The sequence below is a fragment of the Sebastes fasciatus genome, chromosome 11 (genome assembly GCF_043250625.1).
Source record: "Sebastes fasciatus isolate fSebFas1 chromosome 11, fSebFas1.pri, whole genome shotgun sequence".
In the NCBI taxonomy this organism is placed as follows: domain Eukaryota; kingdom Metazoa; phylum Chordata; class Actinopteri; order Perciformes; family Sebastidae; genus Sebastes; species Sebastes fasciatus.
In genome coordinates this window covers 15,293,919-15,312,800 of record NC_133805.1, presented here as the reverse complement: position 1 = coordinate 15,312,800, position 18,882 = coordinate 15,293,919, and the positions used below count along the sequence as shown (strand labels likewise).

Genomic DNA, 18,882 nt, shown 5'->3' with positions numbered 1-18,882 from the left:
ATATGGATGTTGATGTTTTATTATTAATGCATCGGCTTCTTAAGGGGGAAAGACTAACATTCTCCATCCAGTACTCAATCTGACTTTAGTTTACAGGTAAGTGGCCTATATTACACCGCTCCAAAACAGTACCAGGATTGGGTTGGAAGCATGGTCTCAAACAAAAGGATGTGTACAAACAATTTGCTGGTGTGGCAGCATGGTCTCAGTCAAAAAGGATCTGAACAGAACACACCCAACCTTTAAAGTTCCCATATCGTGCTCATTTTCAGGTTCATACTTGTATTTTGTGTTTCTACTAGAACATGTTAACATGCTGTAATGTAAAAAAAACCACATTATTTTCCTCATACTGTCTGCCTGAATATACCTGTATTTACCCTCTGTCTGAAACGCTCCGTTTTAGCGCATTTCAATGGAATTACAATGGAATTGCGTTGATAGGCAACAGTTTGGGTCCATGTTTACTTCCTGTCAGCTGATGTCATTAACATCCACTGCAACAGGATATAAACTGGGACACATTTAGAATGTTTACGTTTAAAACCGTGTAATGGTGTGAATATTGTATATTTGTGACATCACAAATGGACAGAAATCCTAACAGCTTGTTTCACACACGCAATTTCTGAATACGGGCTGTGTGTATTTCTCCGTATATTGAGCGTTTTGATAGTTTAACAGTATCTATATAGCACTTAAACCTGCTTTATAATATAAAAGACATGAAAATATACAATATGGGACCTTTAAATAGCCTCCCCTTCTATACACTCCTCCCCTGGTGATTAAGGTGACTCTGCTCCCTCAACCTGGTCTCACATGATTGACAGCAGGCATGACATTTTTTAACACATTGGATAATAATGCTGCGAGTTGCTATTCAGTTTTAATCTTTTATTGTTGCGGACTTTTATTTTGTTGAGTAACCGGAAGTACCTCCACGAACATGCGCACTAGGCATAGTCGGCATAGCAACACCGGAAGTTCTTTAAAGCGACTCGTCCTGAGTGAGAAGGACACATTTCAGCCAAAATGATCAGTAAAGTCATCGGTCCGAAGTATGCGGCCATTGCCAAATCATGGTAAGATGTGTTTTATATATATTTATATCGCATTAGTGGTAAAAAAGCGTAAATAAGTCAGACTTTCGGTCTTCTCGATGTGTCCTTAGCTCACATTAGCTGTTAGCTTAGCTGAGGTCATTGCTTTGGGGACATGCTGACTTTACCTCAGCAAAACTCTGAATTTACTAAACTAAAAGATGCCTCAAATCACCATTATGAAGTATAAAAAATAAAAAAGTCAGCGTTACCTTTTCATCGATGATGAAAATGTGAATGTCATACCTGTAGCTTACCATCTAATGTTATCTAGCTAACTGATTGTATCTCACCTGAAGGGCTGGAGCTGTTGTTTGTGTTATAGAGTGATCAGAAAGAGAGTTAGTCAATTAATTCTCCTGAAAAGGGGGCGTGCTTTTTTTTTTTATGTCATATCAGCATTTGGGGAAATAAATAGCAAGAATTTGTGGGTAAGAAGAAGCTCAGGAACATCAATTCAATTCAATTCAAACTTTATTGCAGACTCAAGGTCCAGATAAGAAAAAAAGAATACATAACATATAATACATTACAATACAGGAAGCACTATAAAAAGTCATGATTAAAAGATATTACAAATATTAATATTAATATAAATATATACATCCAGGGAATGAAATTAGCACCTGCCAAATAACAGGGTACATGTTGGCTGTGGCAGGTAAAGGTTTCAGGTCACCTGCCACGATGGCAGATTACATTATATTAAGAACCTAAAAGCTGCATAAAATTACCATTATGAAGAAAAAATAAAGTCAGAGTCACATTTTCCTCGATGACTGTTGTTTTTTTTCATGATCAGAGCGAAAATGTGAATTTCATACCTGTAGTTTACCAACTAATGTTCACTAGCTAACTGACTAACTTGTCTCACCTGAAGGGCTGTAGTCAGGGAATGAAATTAGCACCTGCCACCTGCCAAATACAGGGTACATGTTGGCTGTGGCAGGTAAGAATTTCAGTTTACCTGCCACCATGGCAGATTCCTTATATTAAGAAATATTATTTTTAAAAAGCAATTCCTAAATTAAAAATAGGCAGGGATTAAGGTTACATGATCCATATTTCTACCGTCTGTTACCACTGACTTAGTGTTTACTAGGACAGCTGAGGTCATTACTTTGGGGACATGCTGACTTTAGCTCAGCAAAACTCTGAAGTTGCTCAACTAAAAGATGCCTAAAATAACCATTATGAAGTAAAAAAAAGTAAGAGTTACCTTTTCATCTATGACTGTTTTCCATGATCAGAGCAAAAATGTGAATTTCATACCTGTAGTGTACCAACTAATGTTATCTCACCTGAAGGGCTGGAGCTATTATTTTCGTTATAGAGTAGTCAGAAAGATAGTTAGTCAATTAATCATTTAGTGTAGAGTTAGTTCAAATTAATGTCCTTATATCTGTACTTAGTCTAACAAGCTAACTGATATGAAATAGGGGGAAAAGCCAGCAACTGACTAACTTATCTCACCTGAAGGGCTGGAGCCAGGGAATGGAATTATCACCTGCCACCTGCCAAATAACGGTACATGTTTGCTGTGGCAGGTAAAAGTTTCAGGTCACCTGCCACCATGGCAGATAGGTTTTCCTTATATTAAGAAATATTAGTTTTAAAAAGCAATTCCTAAATTAAAAATAGTCGGTGATTAAGGTTACATGATCAATATTTCTACTGTCTGTTACAACTGACTCAGTGTAAAATGAGAAAGTTTGTGACCCGGAAGCCATGTTGAGATCAGTTGAGGAAATACCAGGCACCGCCCACCAGTCAGAGCAATCATTCTCATTTTACAACTAAACTGTACACTACATGATGTTTCTGAAAACATTTGAGGCGAGAAATAGGCATTACAGTAACAGAAAAGTCTCCCGTCACGGGCTAGATATTTTAAAGCCTGAAAACAGAGCCATGAGGAGGAGCAGAAGTCTAGTTTTCTCTCATAACACTTGAATTACAACATGCTGAAAGGTTATTATGTAATTTTTGCCCAATGATGCCGAAAAATATTCTGCCTACCGCAGGTTTAATGTTTGCTTGGGTGTTTGTCCTTAGAATGAATATTTACCTTCACAGATCATTCTCATTAGGGGTATATCCACTTTAAATGGAAGAACAATTACTAAATCTTGACATTAATGTTCTCTTCTCCACAGGGTCCCAACTCTGGCTGTATGGGGCACAGCTGGAGGCGTAGCTCTGGTCCACTTCACAGACTGGCGATTGATTTTGGATTATGTCCCCTACATCAGTGGCAAATTCAAGAAGGACGAGTAGTGGCACCCAGGTTAGTCTCAGGGAATGGCAACAGAAATAAGAGAGGAGGTGTAACATGTGATTAATAAGGACAGTTGAAGCGTTATCACATTTTTATCATTATTTCTGCACCTACTGTATCCTTTAAAGACAGAAAGAATAATACATTTTCCCTGTTTACTGTGGTGGCAGCACTGCAAAAGTACAGTGGCAAAATGACACCAAAGAGCAGCATTGTCTGTGTAGCCACAGCCTACTTTCAGTTTATGCCTCCATCTGATAACTACTTTGTTTGTCTGTAAAATATTAAACACACGTCACAGCCATATTGCTGCACTGGGTGACATACTCAATGTATTTTAATGAACACGGCCAGTGTTGTTAATTATGAAATAACTCTGAGACTATGGACATGCACAGGGACACCTTTTCTTTTAAATGTTTTGCTACTTGACAAGCTGAGAGTCAAAGAAAGTTGTACCCATGTGTTTACTATAGTTGTTTTTTATTATTATTATTAATAAACAGCTGTTTACTACACTACCACATTTTCCTTGCTCTGACTACCATTACCGTCACACACTCTCCACTAGCACCGCACTGTTGTTATTTGCTATCGTCACGTGACAAACTACCTGCAATCAGTTCTTCTTCGCTGCTCTAAAACAGTAGTTGCCAGTGGCAGCCATCCAGGATGATTGCACAGTGAAGGCTACTGTTTTGGAGCGGGGAGGAAGAATTGATTTCCGGTTAACAAGTTGATTTTTTTCTGGGGTAATAAATTAAGGTATTGGATCGGTGCATAGACTGGCGTTCTCGCCGATACTCTATACCGAATTTTAGGCAGTATTGAACGCATTTCCGATACTTGTATCGATATGGGAACAACTTTAGACTGTATCTATAGATGGACGACATGTCTCCACATTCCACTTCCTCCCACTGTACAAAAGTGAAGCCAAAATATCCCGGATATGGGAGCTGCCATCTTGACAATTTGACGGCTCCGCGACTACTTCACTCAGAGCAGCTGTCAATCACAGCTGTCAATCATGACCTCTCACCCCCCTTTTATAACATCAAATAACTAATTAAAACCAAACTCATCAGAAAAATTAACACTTGAACAATCTAAAATGACAGAAACCATCTTTGGGAAAAAATTATATGACGTGTGCTTTGACTTTTTTACACAACAGACACAATTTTTACAGTAAAACTACACATAATACTGTAATGAAACAAACGTAAAAGAGAAGTCTGTGTGTGTGTGTGTTGTTGTTGTTTTTTTCAGACTTATAGTGTGATACAATTAGTCTCCACATCTCAATTAATCTTGATCTGTGCATACAAAACTGCACTATATTAATAACTCTGTTCTGACATAGTATTTGAATACCAAGTGCCACTTCTGGTATAAAAAAATTAAAATAAAAAGTTGTGAATCTCCTCACCTGGCGAACACCATTCCTTTGGTAAAACCTGGTGGTAGTGGTGGCAACATACTTATAGGATGCTTCTCACCAGCAGGGACCAGGGAACTGTAAGGCCTGAGGAGATGATAAACACAGTGAGATTCAGAGACAATAAGCAGGGTAGTTTAGAGGTGTCAGGAGACCTGAATCCAGGACAGTGGCCTATTTTAAGACCACATGTAGCAGCTTCTAATAAGACAGGAAGGCCTCTAAGATCTTCGACCACCCTGCAGCTTAGTTATTTGGCTTGGAAATTTAAAAATCAATTGTTTAACCCTCAAATCCTAGAAAGCTCACTGTTTAATGTTGAGTGAGTTTTGGATAGTGCTTTTAAAATGAAAAACAACAACAAAGTGTATGATTTATGAACAAAAAGACAAATGTGCTTTCAAGTGTCACATTTTTCCACTGAACTTTGCTGACTTTCCATCCAGCTTTGATTTGTCTGTCACAGCAAAACCACATTTCCACTGTTCAAACTAATGACTTTGTTTCCCCAGGTCATGTCGGTGCTGTTTTTTACACAAAGACTCAAATAATGAACAAGAACCGCTGCAGCCCGTACGTTGCGTGCCAGGCCACTGGAAGCTGTCGTCTTCATCCTGCAGCTTGGTCAACATTGAACTGTTCACCATCAACATCCTCTGAAATGCACTGGAGTTCGTCATTTCAACGTTCCTCAACCGGTGAAAACGTGGATGGAATGAATACGAAAACACAGATGATAAATGGACTTTTCTTTTCTTTTCCTTCTTCCTAATTTGGGGGTCAGGTATTTATTTTAATCATCAGCCTCCTGTGTGTTGAACCTTATTCACAAATGGAAACATCTGTCCTTCATGTTATAATGTACTGTAATTGTTTTGAAGAGAAGAAATAAAGTATATGAGATGTATACCTATATTGTGGTTGTGTATAATTATTTCACTTGCAATGACACCATCTAATCTTCCGAAGGTCTCAACTGCTCAAGTGGTTGATATTGAAATGGTCACAACATGTAAGTATTTAGGTATCGTTGATCAGAACTCATCTTTCAAATCACACATTAAAAACCTGGTTTCCAAGCTGAAACTTAATTTGGGATTCTTTTTTAGAAACAAATCCTGTTTCTCCCTCCAGGCAAGGAAACATTTGATTTCGGCAACTTTTTTACCTTTATTGGATGTATCCATGGTGATCTGCTCTATATGAATGCACCTGACCAGTGCCTAAAGAAGCTGGATACTGGTTACCATTGCACTTTACGTTTTATTACTGGCTGTGGAAATCTCGTACACCACTGTACCCTGTATGCTGCTGCTAAATGGCCATCTCTGTATGTCCGCAGACTTTCACATTGGTTGGCTTTTATACATAAATCGCTCCTTCATATCTTTGTACATACCGTACACGTGCACAAACCAAAATCAATATGGCCTGCACTCTCTCAGTATGCTAAAGATGTTGGTCCCAAACGTTAGAACGGCACAAATACGCTGCTCGTCCTTCCTGGAATAATGTACAGAAGGACCTGAACCTGTCAGAGTTGATTACTACTGTAGGGGGGAGTTTCAGTCCATTCTAAAGCATCGAGAAAGTGGCACTCTAGGTCGATGTGATTGTTCTTTTAATTTCTCACTGAACCGGTTTGTGCATTATAGCTGTTTTTGTCTTTTGTTAAAACTGGGTGTAAATGCTCGTTCACTTGTGTGTGACAGTTGTATTTGTCTGCATATATATATATATATATATATATATGTCAAATTAAAGTGGATTTGTATCCTGAATGCAGCCCCATGCGTGAAGTTTGGCTACAATTTACTTGAACTTAACACTGGGTCAGATCACTTATAGACATAGTAATTACAAATTCTGATGGGAGTCTCTGATTTGTTTGGTATATCCCTAAAGACTACAGTTGATCATGATAACAAAATATAAGCTGTGCTAACAGACATCAGTGATTAAACCAAACCCTTGAAAGCATCAGAACACACAGTCCATGTATTAGAAGAGCAGCCAAACAATTTGGGGGAGATGATTTTTCATATCCTGAATTTTTATTTTAGATGGTGGGGCTTCTTTCTTCTGTATAAAAGATGTTTCTGTGTGTACAAATCTTATCATACGATTTCAGGTGTAACTAAACATTGCTATGGAGTTACAGAATTACCACAAATGTCATCCTTAGTGACTTAGAAATAAATATTGTGTGTTACAAAGTACCAGTATTTCTCTAAATGTAGTGGAGTATAAAAGAACCTCAATATTGTACTCAAGTGTGGTACTTGAGTAAATATACTTATAATAAATAATAATAATACATTTATTTATATAGCACTTCTCAAAACAGATGTTACAAAGTGCTTCACAAGACAATAAAAGCAGATAAATAAAGTAAAAGATATGGTAACTGCTAAGACAGAACATTAGACAATAAAAGCAGATAGAGTAAAACAAATATGGTGACTGCTAAAACAGAACATCACAGAACATATCAATAATAATACAAGTGGTAAAATGGTAGGACAAGTTGATAAAACAAATATACAGTATATATACATAAACTTAGAACTTAAAACTTAGTTTTTGAGTAGTTACTTTTGTGCAGCGAACAGATTGTGGCCTACTGTACACTACCAGTCCTACTTTATTAAGTTTAAATTCAGGAAATGTGTAATCATGAGTTCATTGGCTTCTTTTATATTAATATTAGGTTTGTTAAGTTTCTTTCTACCGAGAATGTTATTATTGGGGACGTTTGTGAATGTTTGATCTGTTGTTTCAAAATGAACAAAAAAACAATAAATATAATATTGAAAAAAAAAATTATGAGTTCATTATACAGTATTTTGTATCATGCAACTGCTAAGTGTGCAAAATTTACTAGAAATAAATATTGTGGGTTACAAAGTACCAGTATTTCTCTAAAATGTAGTGGAGTATAAAAGTACCTTTTTTTTTATTTTACTCAAGTGTGGTATTTTGAGTAAATATACTTAGTTTTTAGTAGTTACTTTTGTTCTAGTTTCATATGATACCAGTATCTTCTAGCATCTAGCTTTAAAACTGAGCCTGCTACAACCTAAAAATCACAAGTTGTTGGTGTTTGGTGAATTTGTGTTATTGCGTTATTATTGTGTTTACTTTGACAGCCTTAAAAAATTACATAAAAAGTACATAAATGTGCTGTTTCAAACTACTGTACACTACCAGTCCTTCAATTTAACTTATAGAAATGTGTCATGAGTTCATTATACAGTATTGTTTATCATGCAACTGCTCAGTATACATGCAATGTAAATGTGCAATAACAATGTAAATGTGCAATAACACGTTTTTGTGTGCAAATGTAAATCTACTGTTACGGATATGTGCACTAACACGCTGATCACTCTGTGCAATAATTATATGATGCTGTGCAATAATTATATAATTATCTGACGGACACTTTGTGCAATAATCTGGCAAAACTGTCATCTCATCAATATACATATTGTCTTTTTATATTTTATATTGTATTATCTTTTATATTTTTAATATTTATATTGCACGCTCTCTTTTTTATTGTATTATCTGTTCATTAGCACCTATGGGATTGTCACAATCTAATTTCGTTGTACTACACAATGACAATAAAGGGCTTGAATCTTTGAATCAGTGTGCAAAATTACTAGAAGTAAGTATTGCGGGTTACAAAGTACCAGTATTTCTCTAAAATGTAGTGGAGCATAAAAGTACCTCAAAATTAGAGTAAATATACTTTTTTTTTTTTTTTTTTTTCAACATATTTTTATTATTTTCAGAACAGAAGGCTCACAGCAATGTTATGTTCAACAGTTATTCTATACAGTCAGACCCCCCCACCCTCCCCCAAAACCAATAAATAAAAATAAATGAATTATAAAAATGGGTGAAAAGGGACATTTTACATAAAGTAACAGTGGTTAAACTGACCGTAAAAATAAATATATATATATATATATATATACACATACATACCTACATATACATACACATATACATACATACCCATACATAAAAATAAATACATAAAAAAAAAAAATAAAAAAAAAAAAGAAGACAATAAGAATAGCAGATAGTAATACTTTTAGTTTTTGAGTAGTTACTTTTGTGCAGTGAGCAGAGATCATGTGAGACCTGGCGCGGACTACTTTACAGTAGCATGGCGGATGTCTTCCGCTCATTGTTGTCAAAAGGCCGGGCCGGCGGAGTGATCTGTAGTTGTGAAGCTCCTCCTGACGGGAGACAGACAGACAGACAGCGAGGATCGATAACAAACCAGACTCGTTGAAGAACTATGACTGCAACGATAGACAGCTAGCTGGCTTCTTTATCTCTTTATAAAGCCACAATCACAGGCAAAGCAGAGCAACACAGCAGAGACCATGGAGAGAAAAGGGTGAGAGACTCTTAACATGCTCAGTTTGTTAAAACGAAAGTTTCTCTGCAGGAAATGCAGCAGCATGCAAAACATGCGTTACACATTACCACCTCTCTGGTATTATACATGTTTGTTACAGTTAGCTAAAACGTAGGCTTTAGATCGTGTTGAGTTTATTTCGTGTGTAAACTTGCCACTTTGAATAATAATAATTGATCCGCTGGTTGGTCGCTGCGTTGACGTTAGCGACGCTGCTAGCTTGATTAGCTAGCTAACTTTCATTGTTTACACACGCTTGACTGGCGGCGCGTTGGGCCGCAGCTCAGACACACTGAGTACTCTGGAGTATACGGAGGACGAGCTCCGTTATCTTCAGTACAACTTTAAGATTTAAGGACATGCTGCCTTGTGTGTATTTATCTGCTTTACATTGAGTCTCTCTGAAGGCAGCCAGTGTGTTTGTATTACAATAACAAAAGAGCAGTTAACTAATGTACCTCAGAGCTCCACCTACACAGCCAGAGACCATCCACACACTGATTACAGCACATGTGGGCGTGTACAGATGTGCTTGACTGACATTTACTGACTCCTTGTAATTACACCTGTTAAGGGGGGATCAAAACACCTTTTGATCTATTTTAAAGTTATATGTAGTTAGGTCACCCCAGAAAAACTTTACCCCACTTCAACCTGTGAAGACATCCAGTCATTTAGAATAACTGAGAAGTACAGTAGGGTGATCAGATACCATCAAACCAATAATGTGGGACAAAGAGTATGTTTATGTAGGACAATGAGTAGGTTTATGTGGGACAAAGAGTAGGTTTATGTGGGACAATGTGGGACAAAGAGTATGTTTATTTGGGACAAAGAGTAGGTTTATGTGGGACAAAGAGTAGGTTTATGTGGGACAAAGAGTATGTTTATGTGGGACAAAGAGTAGGTTTATGTGGGACAAAGAGTAGGTTTATGTGGGACGAAGGGTAGGTTTATGTGGGACAAAGAGTAGGTTTATGTGGGACAATGTGGGACAAAGAGTATGTTTATGTAGGACAATGAGTAGGTTTATGTGGGACAATGAGTAGGTTTATGTGGGACAATGTGGGACAAAGTATGTTTATTTGGGACAAAGAGTATGTTTATGTGGGACAATGTGGGACAAAGAGTATGTTTATTTGGGACAAAGAGTAGGTTTATGTGGGACAAAGAGTAGGTTTATGTGGGACAAAGAGTAGGTTTATGTGGGACAATGTGGGACAAAGTATGTTTATTTGGGACAAAGAGTATGTTTATGTGGGACAAAGAGTATGTTTATGTGGGACAATGTGGGACAAAGAGTATGTTTATTTGGGACAAAGAGTAGGTTTATGTGGGACAAAGAGTAGGTTTATGTGGGACAAAGAGTAGGTTTATGTGGGACAAAGAGTATGTTTATGTAGGACAATGAGTAGGTTTATGTGGGACAATGTGGGACAAAGAGTATGTTTATGTGGGACAAAGAGTAGGTTTATGTGGGACAATGTGGGACAAAGAGTATGTTTATGTGGGACAATGTGGGACAAAGAGTAGGTTTATGTGGGACAATGTGGGACAAAGAGTATGTTTATGTAGGACAATGAGTAGGTTTATGTAGGACAATGAGTAGGTTTATGTGGGACAAAGAGTATGTTTATGTGGGACAAAGAGTATGTTTATGTGGGACAAAGAGTATGTTTATGTGGGACAATGTGGGACAAAGAGTATGTTTATGTAGGACAATGAGTAGGTTTATGTAGGACAATGAGTAGGTTTATGTGGGACAAAGAGTATGTTTATGTGGGACAATGTGGGACAAAGAGTATGTTTATTTGGGACAAAGACTAGGTTTATGTGGGACAAAGAGTAGGTTTATGTGGGACAAAGAGTAGGTTTATGTGGGACAAAGAGTATGTTTATGTAGGACAATGAGTAGGTTTATGTGGGACAATGAGTAGGTTTATGTGGGACAATGTGGGACAAAGAGTATGTTTGTGTGGGACAAAGAGTAGGGTTATGTGGGATAATGTGGGACAAAGAGTATGCTTATGTGGGACAAAGAGTATGTTTATGTATGTTTATGTGGGAGAAAGAGTATGTTTATGTGGGACAGAGACCATGTTTATGTGGGTCAAAGCATGTTTAAGTGGGACAAAGAGTATGTTTAAGTGGGACAATGTGGGACGAAGAGTATGTTTAAGTGGGACAATGTGGGACGAAGAGTATGTTTAAGTGGGACAAAGAGTATGTTTACGTTGCACAATGTGGGACACGTTACAGAGGCTGAGAGTTAGTCTATAATTTTGCTATAATGTCTATTAGGGCTGCATGATTATGGCCAAAATGATAATCACGATTATTTTTGATCAATATTGAGATCACGATTATTTATCACGATTATTCATTGATTTTAGCGACAACATATTTTGATTGCACTTCCACATTAAAATGAACAGAGCGCTGTTTTCACTTCCATGTTGCGCTACATTCCTGTTAAAGGGACTGTTTGTAACTTCTTTCACGTACACATCATTCCGGGTCGGTGTCCCATGCGCGCTCCTGTGTAGCAACGCTGTTCAGACAAGACTCCAACACAAACTACACGGAAGCACAAAAAACACAAAGTTATGAACTGTTGTCACTTCATGTTGTATAAAATAAAATAAATAAAAAATAAAGCCTTACCTGCTTTCTTCACAGCCATTGGATAAAAAACTGATTTTAAAAAAGCGTCTGTCCTGCAGTGGTTTGACTTTTGAAAACTAGAGACAATGAAAATGTGGGACATCGTCTTAATATGTGGGACAAGGGATAAAAATGCTTTGCAGTCCCTCGTAAAGTGGGACACCTGGTCACCCTACTGAGAAGCCATGTACGGATGTCCAGAGCTGTAACTGCTTTAATGCCTCAGTTATTGAAGAGGTAAAGCTTGTGATGATGAGTCTTCTGTTTTTCTTTCTAGGGTACCTGTTAAGCGTATTCTCAACAAGCCCCAGATAGTCCGCACTCTGGGCGGCAACCTGCACACAGATGTGAATGCCAGTCACTCCCGGGCCGGATGGTCGCTCCTGACCAAAGTGCAGCGCAGCAGGCACAAGCATCACTATGACACCAACCATCAAATCAGGGTGAGAGTGTGTTTGGTTTTGTTATTTATGAGGAATACATGACTGTGTAGTGAAGGGAAACTATACCCTCTTTCAGGGATCTCTGGACACTAATAAACTAGTGTATACATTGCCCATAAAACGTATTCACCTCCCTTGGAGTCTTTCATGTTATTGTTTTACATTGTGAAGAAGGTTCTTCTCTCTGCTATTTACTATGCTGGATTCTTTTAATTAGTAACCTGCTGTAGGTGATAGATCAGAATCACACAGATGTCTCAACTCTTTATTTCCACCACTACAACCATGTTCCTTATGAACAACCGTCTGGTGAATTAGTGGTTCTGTATAAAATAAACAGAATGGCACAAGATGACAGTTGGAATCAAGCGGTAATGTCCGTTGGAGGCGAGCAGATGTGTTCCTGACTGCTGACCAACAGAGGAAGAGTCCTCCATGCTTAAAGTAGGATGACTATATTTTCAAACCCCCAAACCGTGACCCTTAAGTGTATGCGTAAGTGACATAGGCGCTCCAGGACATGCCCCAAAGTGTTGTTTTGAACCCAAAACATGGCGTTTAGTATAATTGGTACCGTCATAAAGCGCCGATTAGGTCTCATAATATCCTAGAACCTTCTTCCACTTTGTTTCAGAGTCTCCCACTTGCCTTCTGGCAAGGAGGGTGAATAGAGGAGATATCACGCGTCATATCTGTGGGGTACAACACATGCACTCGCCAAAATTCAGCCAATAGCAACGCATGACTGCAGCTTCAGTTACATTGCGCATGTGTCATACCCCATACCCCAAGACCTGTGTCCAAGCCTCTTTCAATAGGCCTTGCCTTCTGTCAAACACCAGTTGGTATGTCATGAGACATTTTTGTTAACAGTGGCTTTTTCTTTGCCACTCTGCCATAAAGTTGCAATTGATAAATAGGCCAGGCAACAGCTGTGGTGTACACAGCTACTATGACCTACATAATAAACAAATAGTTTACTCTAGTGAGCTGTAAATCTAGATTTCTGACACAAGTATAGGTATTAGGGGTGGAATTTCATATTTCATAAAAAAGAAAGTTCATTTCACGGTTTTCGGTTTGGGTCGGTACATTTATGTTACAGCGAGGAGGTCATGTTCTGATTTCAACATTCTTTTCATTTATTTAGCAAAAATAAGTTTACAAATGTTTGCCTTAACAAAAGCATGGCTTACATAAGGAACATAAACACTTCATTGTCAAATCTTAATTGAAAGAATAGGTCTTCTACAGTAATTAGTGTAAACAAAAAATGCAGCTTTGTTATTTTCATATAAATAAGATGAAACTATAAACTTAGGCCATCAACATAAATTGAAGCAGAAGCTCAACCAGAACTATACATAAAAACAACAACAGTATAACATACGTCTCAATTCCCTGATTATCAGCTCTTAATTAAAAGATTAGTTTTTCCACTCAAAAAGTGCAGTATTTGGAGAAACACAGATAGATTTCTGTGCCGCTATGTTATTTAAAAATAATTAATAAATATAAAACACATCTTCATAAATGGGTCATCATATTGGAGGTGTTGCAGCTAGCATAAAACACAGGTGTTGCACAGTGCTTACACACAGTCGCCGTTTTATCCACCACTTTTTTTCCGTCATTTTCATAGGTTACACTAAATCCGTAATGCTCCAATACAGCAGAGCGAAACGATGCTGGTGGATCCTCTAACTGTACTTTATTGTGTCCACTCGCTATTTCCTAAACTGACTGACAGCCGCCCTCTGCACTTCATCTGTGCCAACTGAGAAGGGGCTGGGTCCATGGATGTATTAAGTGAACGGCTGGGTCACACTTCATCAACGCGTCATATCTTTGGGGTACAAAAAATGCGCAGTATAATCTGGTCTGCACTCGCCGAAATTGAGCCAATAGCAACGCACGACCGCAGCTTCAGTCACACTGCGCATGTGTTATACCCCATACTTCAAGACCCATGTCCGCCTGTGTCCCAGCCTCCTTCCATAGGCCTTGATTTCTAGTGTGACAATAAACGGGAGCCTAACTCTACATGAAAAAAACCCACAATCAGCCTCTTAACTTATTTCAAATTAACCAAAGAACCGTGGCAAGCAAACCGAACGGTTTGGATTTTTTACCTGAACCGTTCCATCTCTAATAGGTATATATTTTATGTTAGGATTTTGATACTAAATATAGTTTACTAGGTGGCACATAAGGAGTGATTTTGGACACATCTAGATTCTTAAATCTTTACAATGGTTCCCAGTAGCTACTTCGGAGCTGCCATAAAGCGTTTTGTTGCCTCCCTTGCTGGTAAACCTCTCCCACAGACATTGTTTTATGATTGACTGATGACTGCGCTACGAGGGATATTCAGTGCCTTTTTTTAAAACTGACATCATTAAAGCCTTTTATTGCTGCTGTTTTTTCCCTCCAAACTGTTCTTGCATCATAATAATCATCCAGCTCATTGTAATGTTTACGTTGTTTCTTCACACTCCAAAGAATTATATAAGGGATGCAACAGTACCCCCTTTTCGGTACTGACAACACTAACTAATAATAATAACTATCTATAATAATAAGGCAGTCGTACAACTATGTTGATTTGTACTGTAACTTGTGTGTAACAAATGTAATATTCTAAAAAGTCGTCATATTGTTTTCATTCTTAAAGACTAAGCCCGATTTAAACACAACACTACCAGTTCGACAGACAGCATCCATCTTCAAACAACCAGTGACCAAGGTGACAAATCATCCCAACAACAAGGTGAAGACAGACCCACAGAAAGCTGTGGACCAACCGAAACAAGTGAGTCAGAGGGCAGAAAACATGCACATTTCAGTTCTTTGACTTTCTTTAGACTCTCTATACTTTGTAGTGTTTTCACGAAATGATAACCTAAGTGAGTAAATGGAAATTACTGTGCCATTCAGTAGCTGTAATGTTTTGCATAGTTGTCTGACTAATATGAAACCTGGTGTGCTGGTCGTCGTCCAGTAGTTCCTGATAATGAACACCTCGTTGGGCATTATCCCATACAAATCATATAATGATGCAGATGTTCAGTTTGTGGAAAATTGTGCTCAAATCTTAACAAGGAAATTATTTTTTACTTCTATCTTCAGCTGTTTTGGGAGAGGAAGTTGAGCGGGTTAAATGCATTTGATATCGCAGAGGAGCTGGTGAAAACTATGGATCTTCCCAAAGGCTTACAGGGTGAGGGTCACCAAAACAAATATGACAACCTTGTGTGATTCAAAGCTGGAATGCATTTTTTGCTTGACTTCCCTGTTGTCCTCTGTCTAGGTGTTGGGCCTGCATGTTCAGATAAAACGCTGCTTTCTGCCATCGCCAGTGCTCTGCACACCAGCCCCTCGCCTGTCACCGGACAGCTCACCGCTGCTGTGGAGAAAAACCCTGGAGTCTGGCTCAACACGACACAACCTCTCTGCAAAGCCTTCGTAGTGACTGATGATGACATCAGGTGAGATGTTCACACAAGCAACACAGCTGTAGTTTCCCCATTGTAGGGTTGATCAATACCATGAATACATTGACAAGGAGGCTGAATCCGTAGCTGCTGGCCCTTTTCAAGGTGTCAAATGTGGATCATGTAAACTATAAAAGTGCAGTTCATTGAGACATACATCACATGCACACAGTTAGGGGTGGGCTATATGGCCAAAATCTTCAATCACTGTGTATGTAATTTTTAGGGCTGTCAAAGGTAACACAATAATAACGCGTTTAGCAAATTCGTTTTTAACACCACTAATTTCTTTAACCAATTAACGCAACTTTCGATTTTTACCCCATAGAGGGCTCAGATTTAAAGCTAGAGTGAAGATACTGGTATTGTACTGCCGAAAAGTGTACGGAACACCCAACCAGAGCTCAGCAAGGACATTTTAGAAAATGCAAATTTAACGTTTGTTAAATATCTGCTAAAAATAAATCAGGGTTTGCTAAATTGGAGGCGAATTACATTAAGATGGGAAGCGCTAACGACTCCGGCCCAAGCAGGAAAAGTTAAGTGGTTTGTCCGTTCTGGGCTACTGTAGAAACATGGTGGTGCATCATGGGGGACTCCGTGAAGAGGACACGCTTCCTATATAGATTTAAACTGCTCATTCTAAGGTAACGAAAACATTACAATTCTTATTATCAGGTGATTATACACTAAAGAAAACATACTTATATGAATTTTATATTCCATTTCTGCTAATTGATCCTGCGAAATGTTACACACTGGTCCTTTAAATCGCTATACATGTTCCTCTCCTTGTGGAAACTAAATCCTGTTCTTCATCATCATCATCATCAAGTCTTTATCATGAAAGGTTTGTTTTCATTAGTGCCACCTTTTTATGTTTTTTATCTGTGACTCTTAGGAAGCAGGAGGACCTGGTGCAGAATGTGAGGAGGCGGCTCGAGGAAGCCCTCACAGCTGATATGTTGGCTCACATGGAGGACACCGCCGCAGACGCAGCAGCAGCCAACAAATTGGAGGAGAAGGTCGAGCAGGTGGACAAGGAGGAATTATAGCCAAGGTACACAAAACTGCAGGACTGGATCTCATTTTTCTGTTGGTTCATCCATTGTCTGTTTGATTGTCTGTTTCATGTAACATGTCTCTTTCTCATGTCTCCCACAGGCTTGTTTGACATGAAGTTTGCTGGTAAACTCCTTTTCATTTTCAAATAATTGACTCTGTGAAGATTTTTATACATTTTCAACTGAAATAGACCCTAAATGCAGACATTCTGCAGATTTTGTTTACCGAAACAAAGACTGTTTTCTTTATTGTTTTTTTTGTTTTTTTTAAACTTGTGACAGTGTAACCATGGAAGGGTGCTTTGGGTTTTCAGTTTTGTTTTACCTCTACTTTCTTTAGACTCTCTATACCGTTTAGTGTTTTCAGGAAACAATGACGTCACCATTTCACCATTGATACTATAGTGAGTCAAAGGAAAAGTACTGTTCCTGTAAGTAGTTGAACTTTTAAGGCAGTTTACGGCAGATGATACTCTCTACAATGCAGTGTTACATTTAGTTAACAGCTGTTCAAGCTCAAAGTTAAAAACACAAACCTGATGTGTATGACTGACGTGTGAATGTGAATGCGTGTTTGACTGACGTGTGTGTGTGCGTGTGTGTGTGTGTGTGTTTTTTGAATGTATCAGTTCATGTTGGCGTCTTAATTGTGTTTCTTTTTAACATGATGGTCATTTATATTTTACTCTGACACTGCAGGTAGTGTGTTTCATGTTTGGAATCATAGAAAGGTTGCAGTATGTTTACATTCAGCACTCTCGTGGCTGTGAATAATCACATTTAGTTTGTTTGATTTAAAGGTTTTATAGTTCAAAGCAGTGTTATTTCTCACAATAACCTGAGTTTACATGGGTTGAAGTTTTAAGTCATGGTATTTGTATTGACAAAAAGCATTATCAGTACTGTTTCGCCAGCCACATTTGAGTTAAATCAGTAACAGAAAAACTGTGTACCCTCAGAAAATACAAAAAACAAACACAACACTGATGTACCTCGTAACAAGATGTACTGTACCTCATTACAAGATTCATTATTTTGTCTCTGTACCACTGTGTCACTGTCAACTAAATGCAGCTCTTTCATGACTGGTGTTTCTTCTTGGTCGTTATTCGTACATGTGGTAGATGGATATGTTTTTTAGATTTTGAAATGAATGTTAGTGGTCTATAGCTGCAAGAATTAATGGATTAGCTGTCAACTATTAAATTAATTGCCAACTATTTTGATAAACGAATAAACGCTTATTTTATATGAAAAAAAAGTCTAAATTCCAGCTTATTAAATGTGAATATTTTCTGGTCTCTTTACTCTTCTATGACAGTAAACTGAACATCTTTGAGTTGTGGACAAAACAAGACATTTGAGAACGTCGTCGACATTTTTCACCATTTTCTGACATTTTATAGACGAAACAACTAATCGATTAATCTAGAAAATAATCGACAGGTTAATCGACAGGTTAATCAACAATGAAAATAATCGTTAGGTCCACAATAGGGCTGCAACTTTCTTCTTTAAAGGATGGGTTCACATGGCTCTGGTCTCTTAAACAGTACTTGCATGCCTATATGTATATTGACGTTATTAGTCCCTGTAATTATTCCTCCTTTCCAAAATCCAGTCCGTGTTGAGCCGAAGCTAAAATGAGTTGGTCAAATGAAGTCAGCATCTTCCAAAGTTACAATATTTTAAGTACTAAATTCCCTCTTTGTGTCATTATCCACAAGGAAACACTGTCTGGAGGGAATTTGATACTGAAAACAACCATTCATGTTAGTATGGGCAATTACAGTGATCAATAACTGTCATAGTTCATATGAGCATGTGAGCTTTGTTTTAGCATCAAATTTAAAGATTGCAAATCTATTAGGGATGTACCAATCCAACTTTTTCAGCCGCGATAGCGATACCTGGGCTTTGGGTATCGGCCGATACAGAGTACCGATCCGATACTAGT

General features: G+C 38.0%; 2 protein-coding genes across 2 annotated transcripts; both read left to right on the top strand.

Moving 5' to 3' along the window:
* The first annotated feature begins 911 nt into the window (after window positions 1–911).
* Window positions 912–5,735, top strand: uqcr11 (ubiquinol-cytochrome c reductase, complex III subunit XI). The gene is made up of 3 exons (XM_074651053.1): window positions 912–1,085; window positions 3,260–3,390; window positions 5,335–5,735. Exons 1-2 carry the CDS (start codon window positions 1,036–1,038, stop codon window positions 3,378–3,380), a joined length of 171 nt encoding a protein of 56 aa, XP_074507154.1. The 5' UTR covers window positions 912–1,035; the 3' UTR covers window positions 3,381–3,390; window positions 5,335–5,735.
* A 3,338-nt stretch (window positions 5,736–9,073) lies between these two features.
* mbd3a (methyl-CpG binding domain protein 3a) lies at window positions 9,074–18,186 on the top strand. Its single transcript, XM_074650998.1, has 7 exons — window positions 9,074–9,239; window positions 12,202–12,367; window positions 15,042–15,179; window positions 15,497–15,587; window positions 15,678–15,855; window positions 16,763–16,921; window positions 17,026–18,186. Exons 1-6 carry the CDS (start codon window positions 9,226–9,228, stop codon window positions 16,914–16,916), a joined length of 741 nt encoding a protein of 246 aa, XP_074507099.1. The 5' UTR covers window positions 9,074–9,225; the 3' UTR covers window positions 16,917–16,921; window positions 17,026–18,186.
* The last annotated feature ends 696 nt before the right edge of the window (window positions 18,187–18,882 follow it).

Coding starts and splice junctions, on each gene's coding strand:
- uqcr11 (XM_074651053.1), top strand. CDS start 1,036: ATGATCAGTAAAGTCATCGGTCCGAAGTATGCGGCCATTGCCAAATCA. Junction 1,086..3,259: donor GCGGCCATTGCCAAATCATG/GTAAGATGTGTT, acceptor TCTTCTCCACAG/GGTCCCAACTCTGGCTGTAT.
- mbd3a (XM_074650998.1), top strand. Junction 12,368..15,041: donor ACACCAACCATCAAATCAGG/GTGAGAGTGTGT, acceptor TCATTCTTAAAG/ACTAAGCCCGATTTAAACAC. Junction 15,180..15,496: donor CTGTGGACCAACCGAAACAA/GTGAGTCAGAGG, acceptor TTCTATCTTCAG/CTGTTTTGGGAGAGGAAGTT.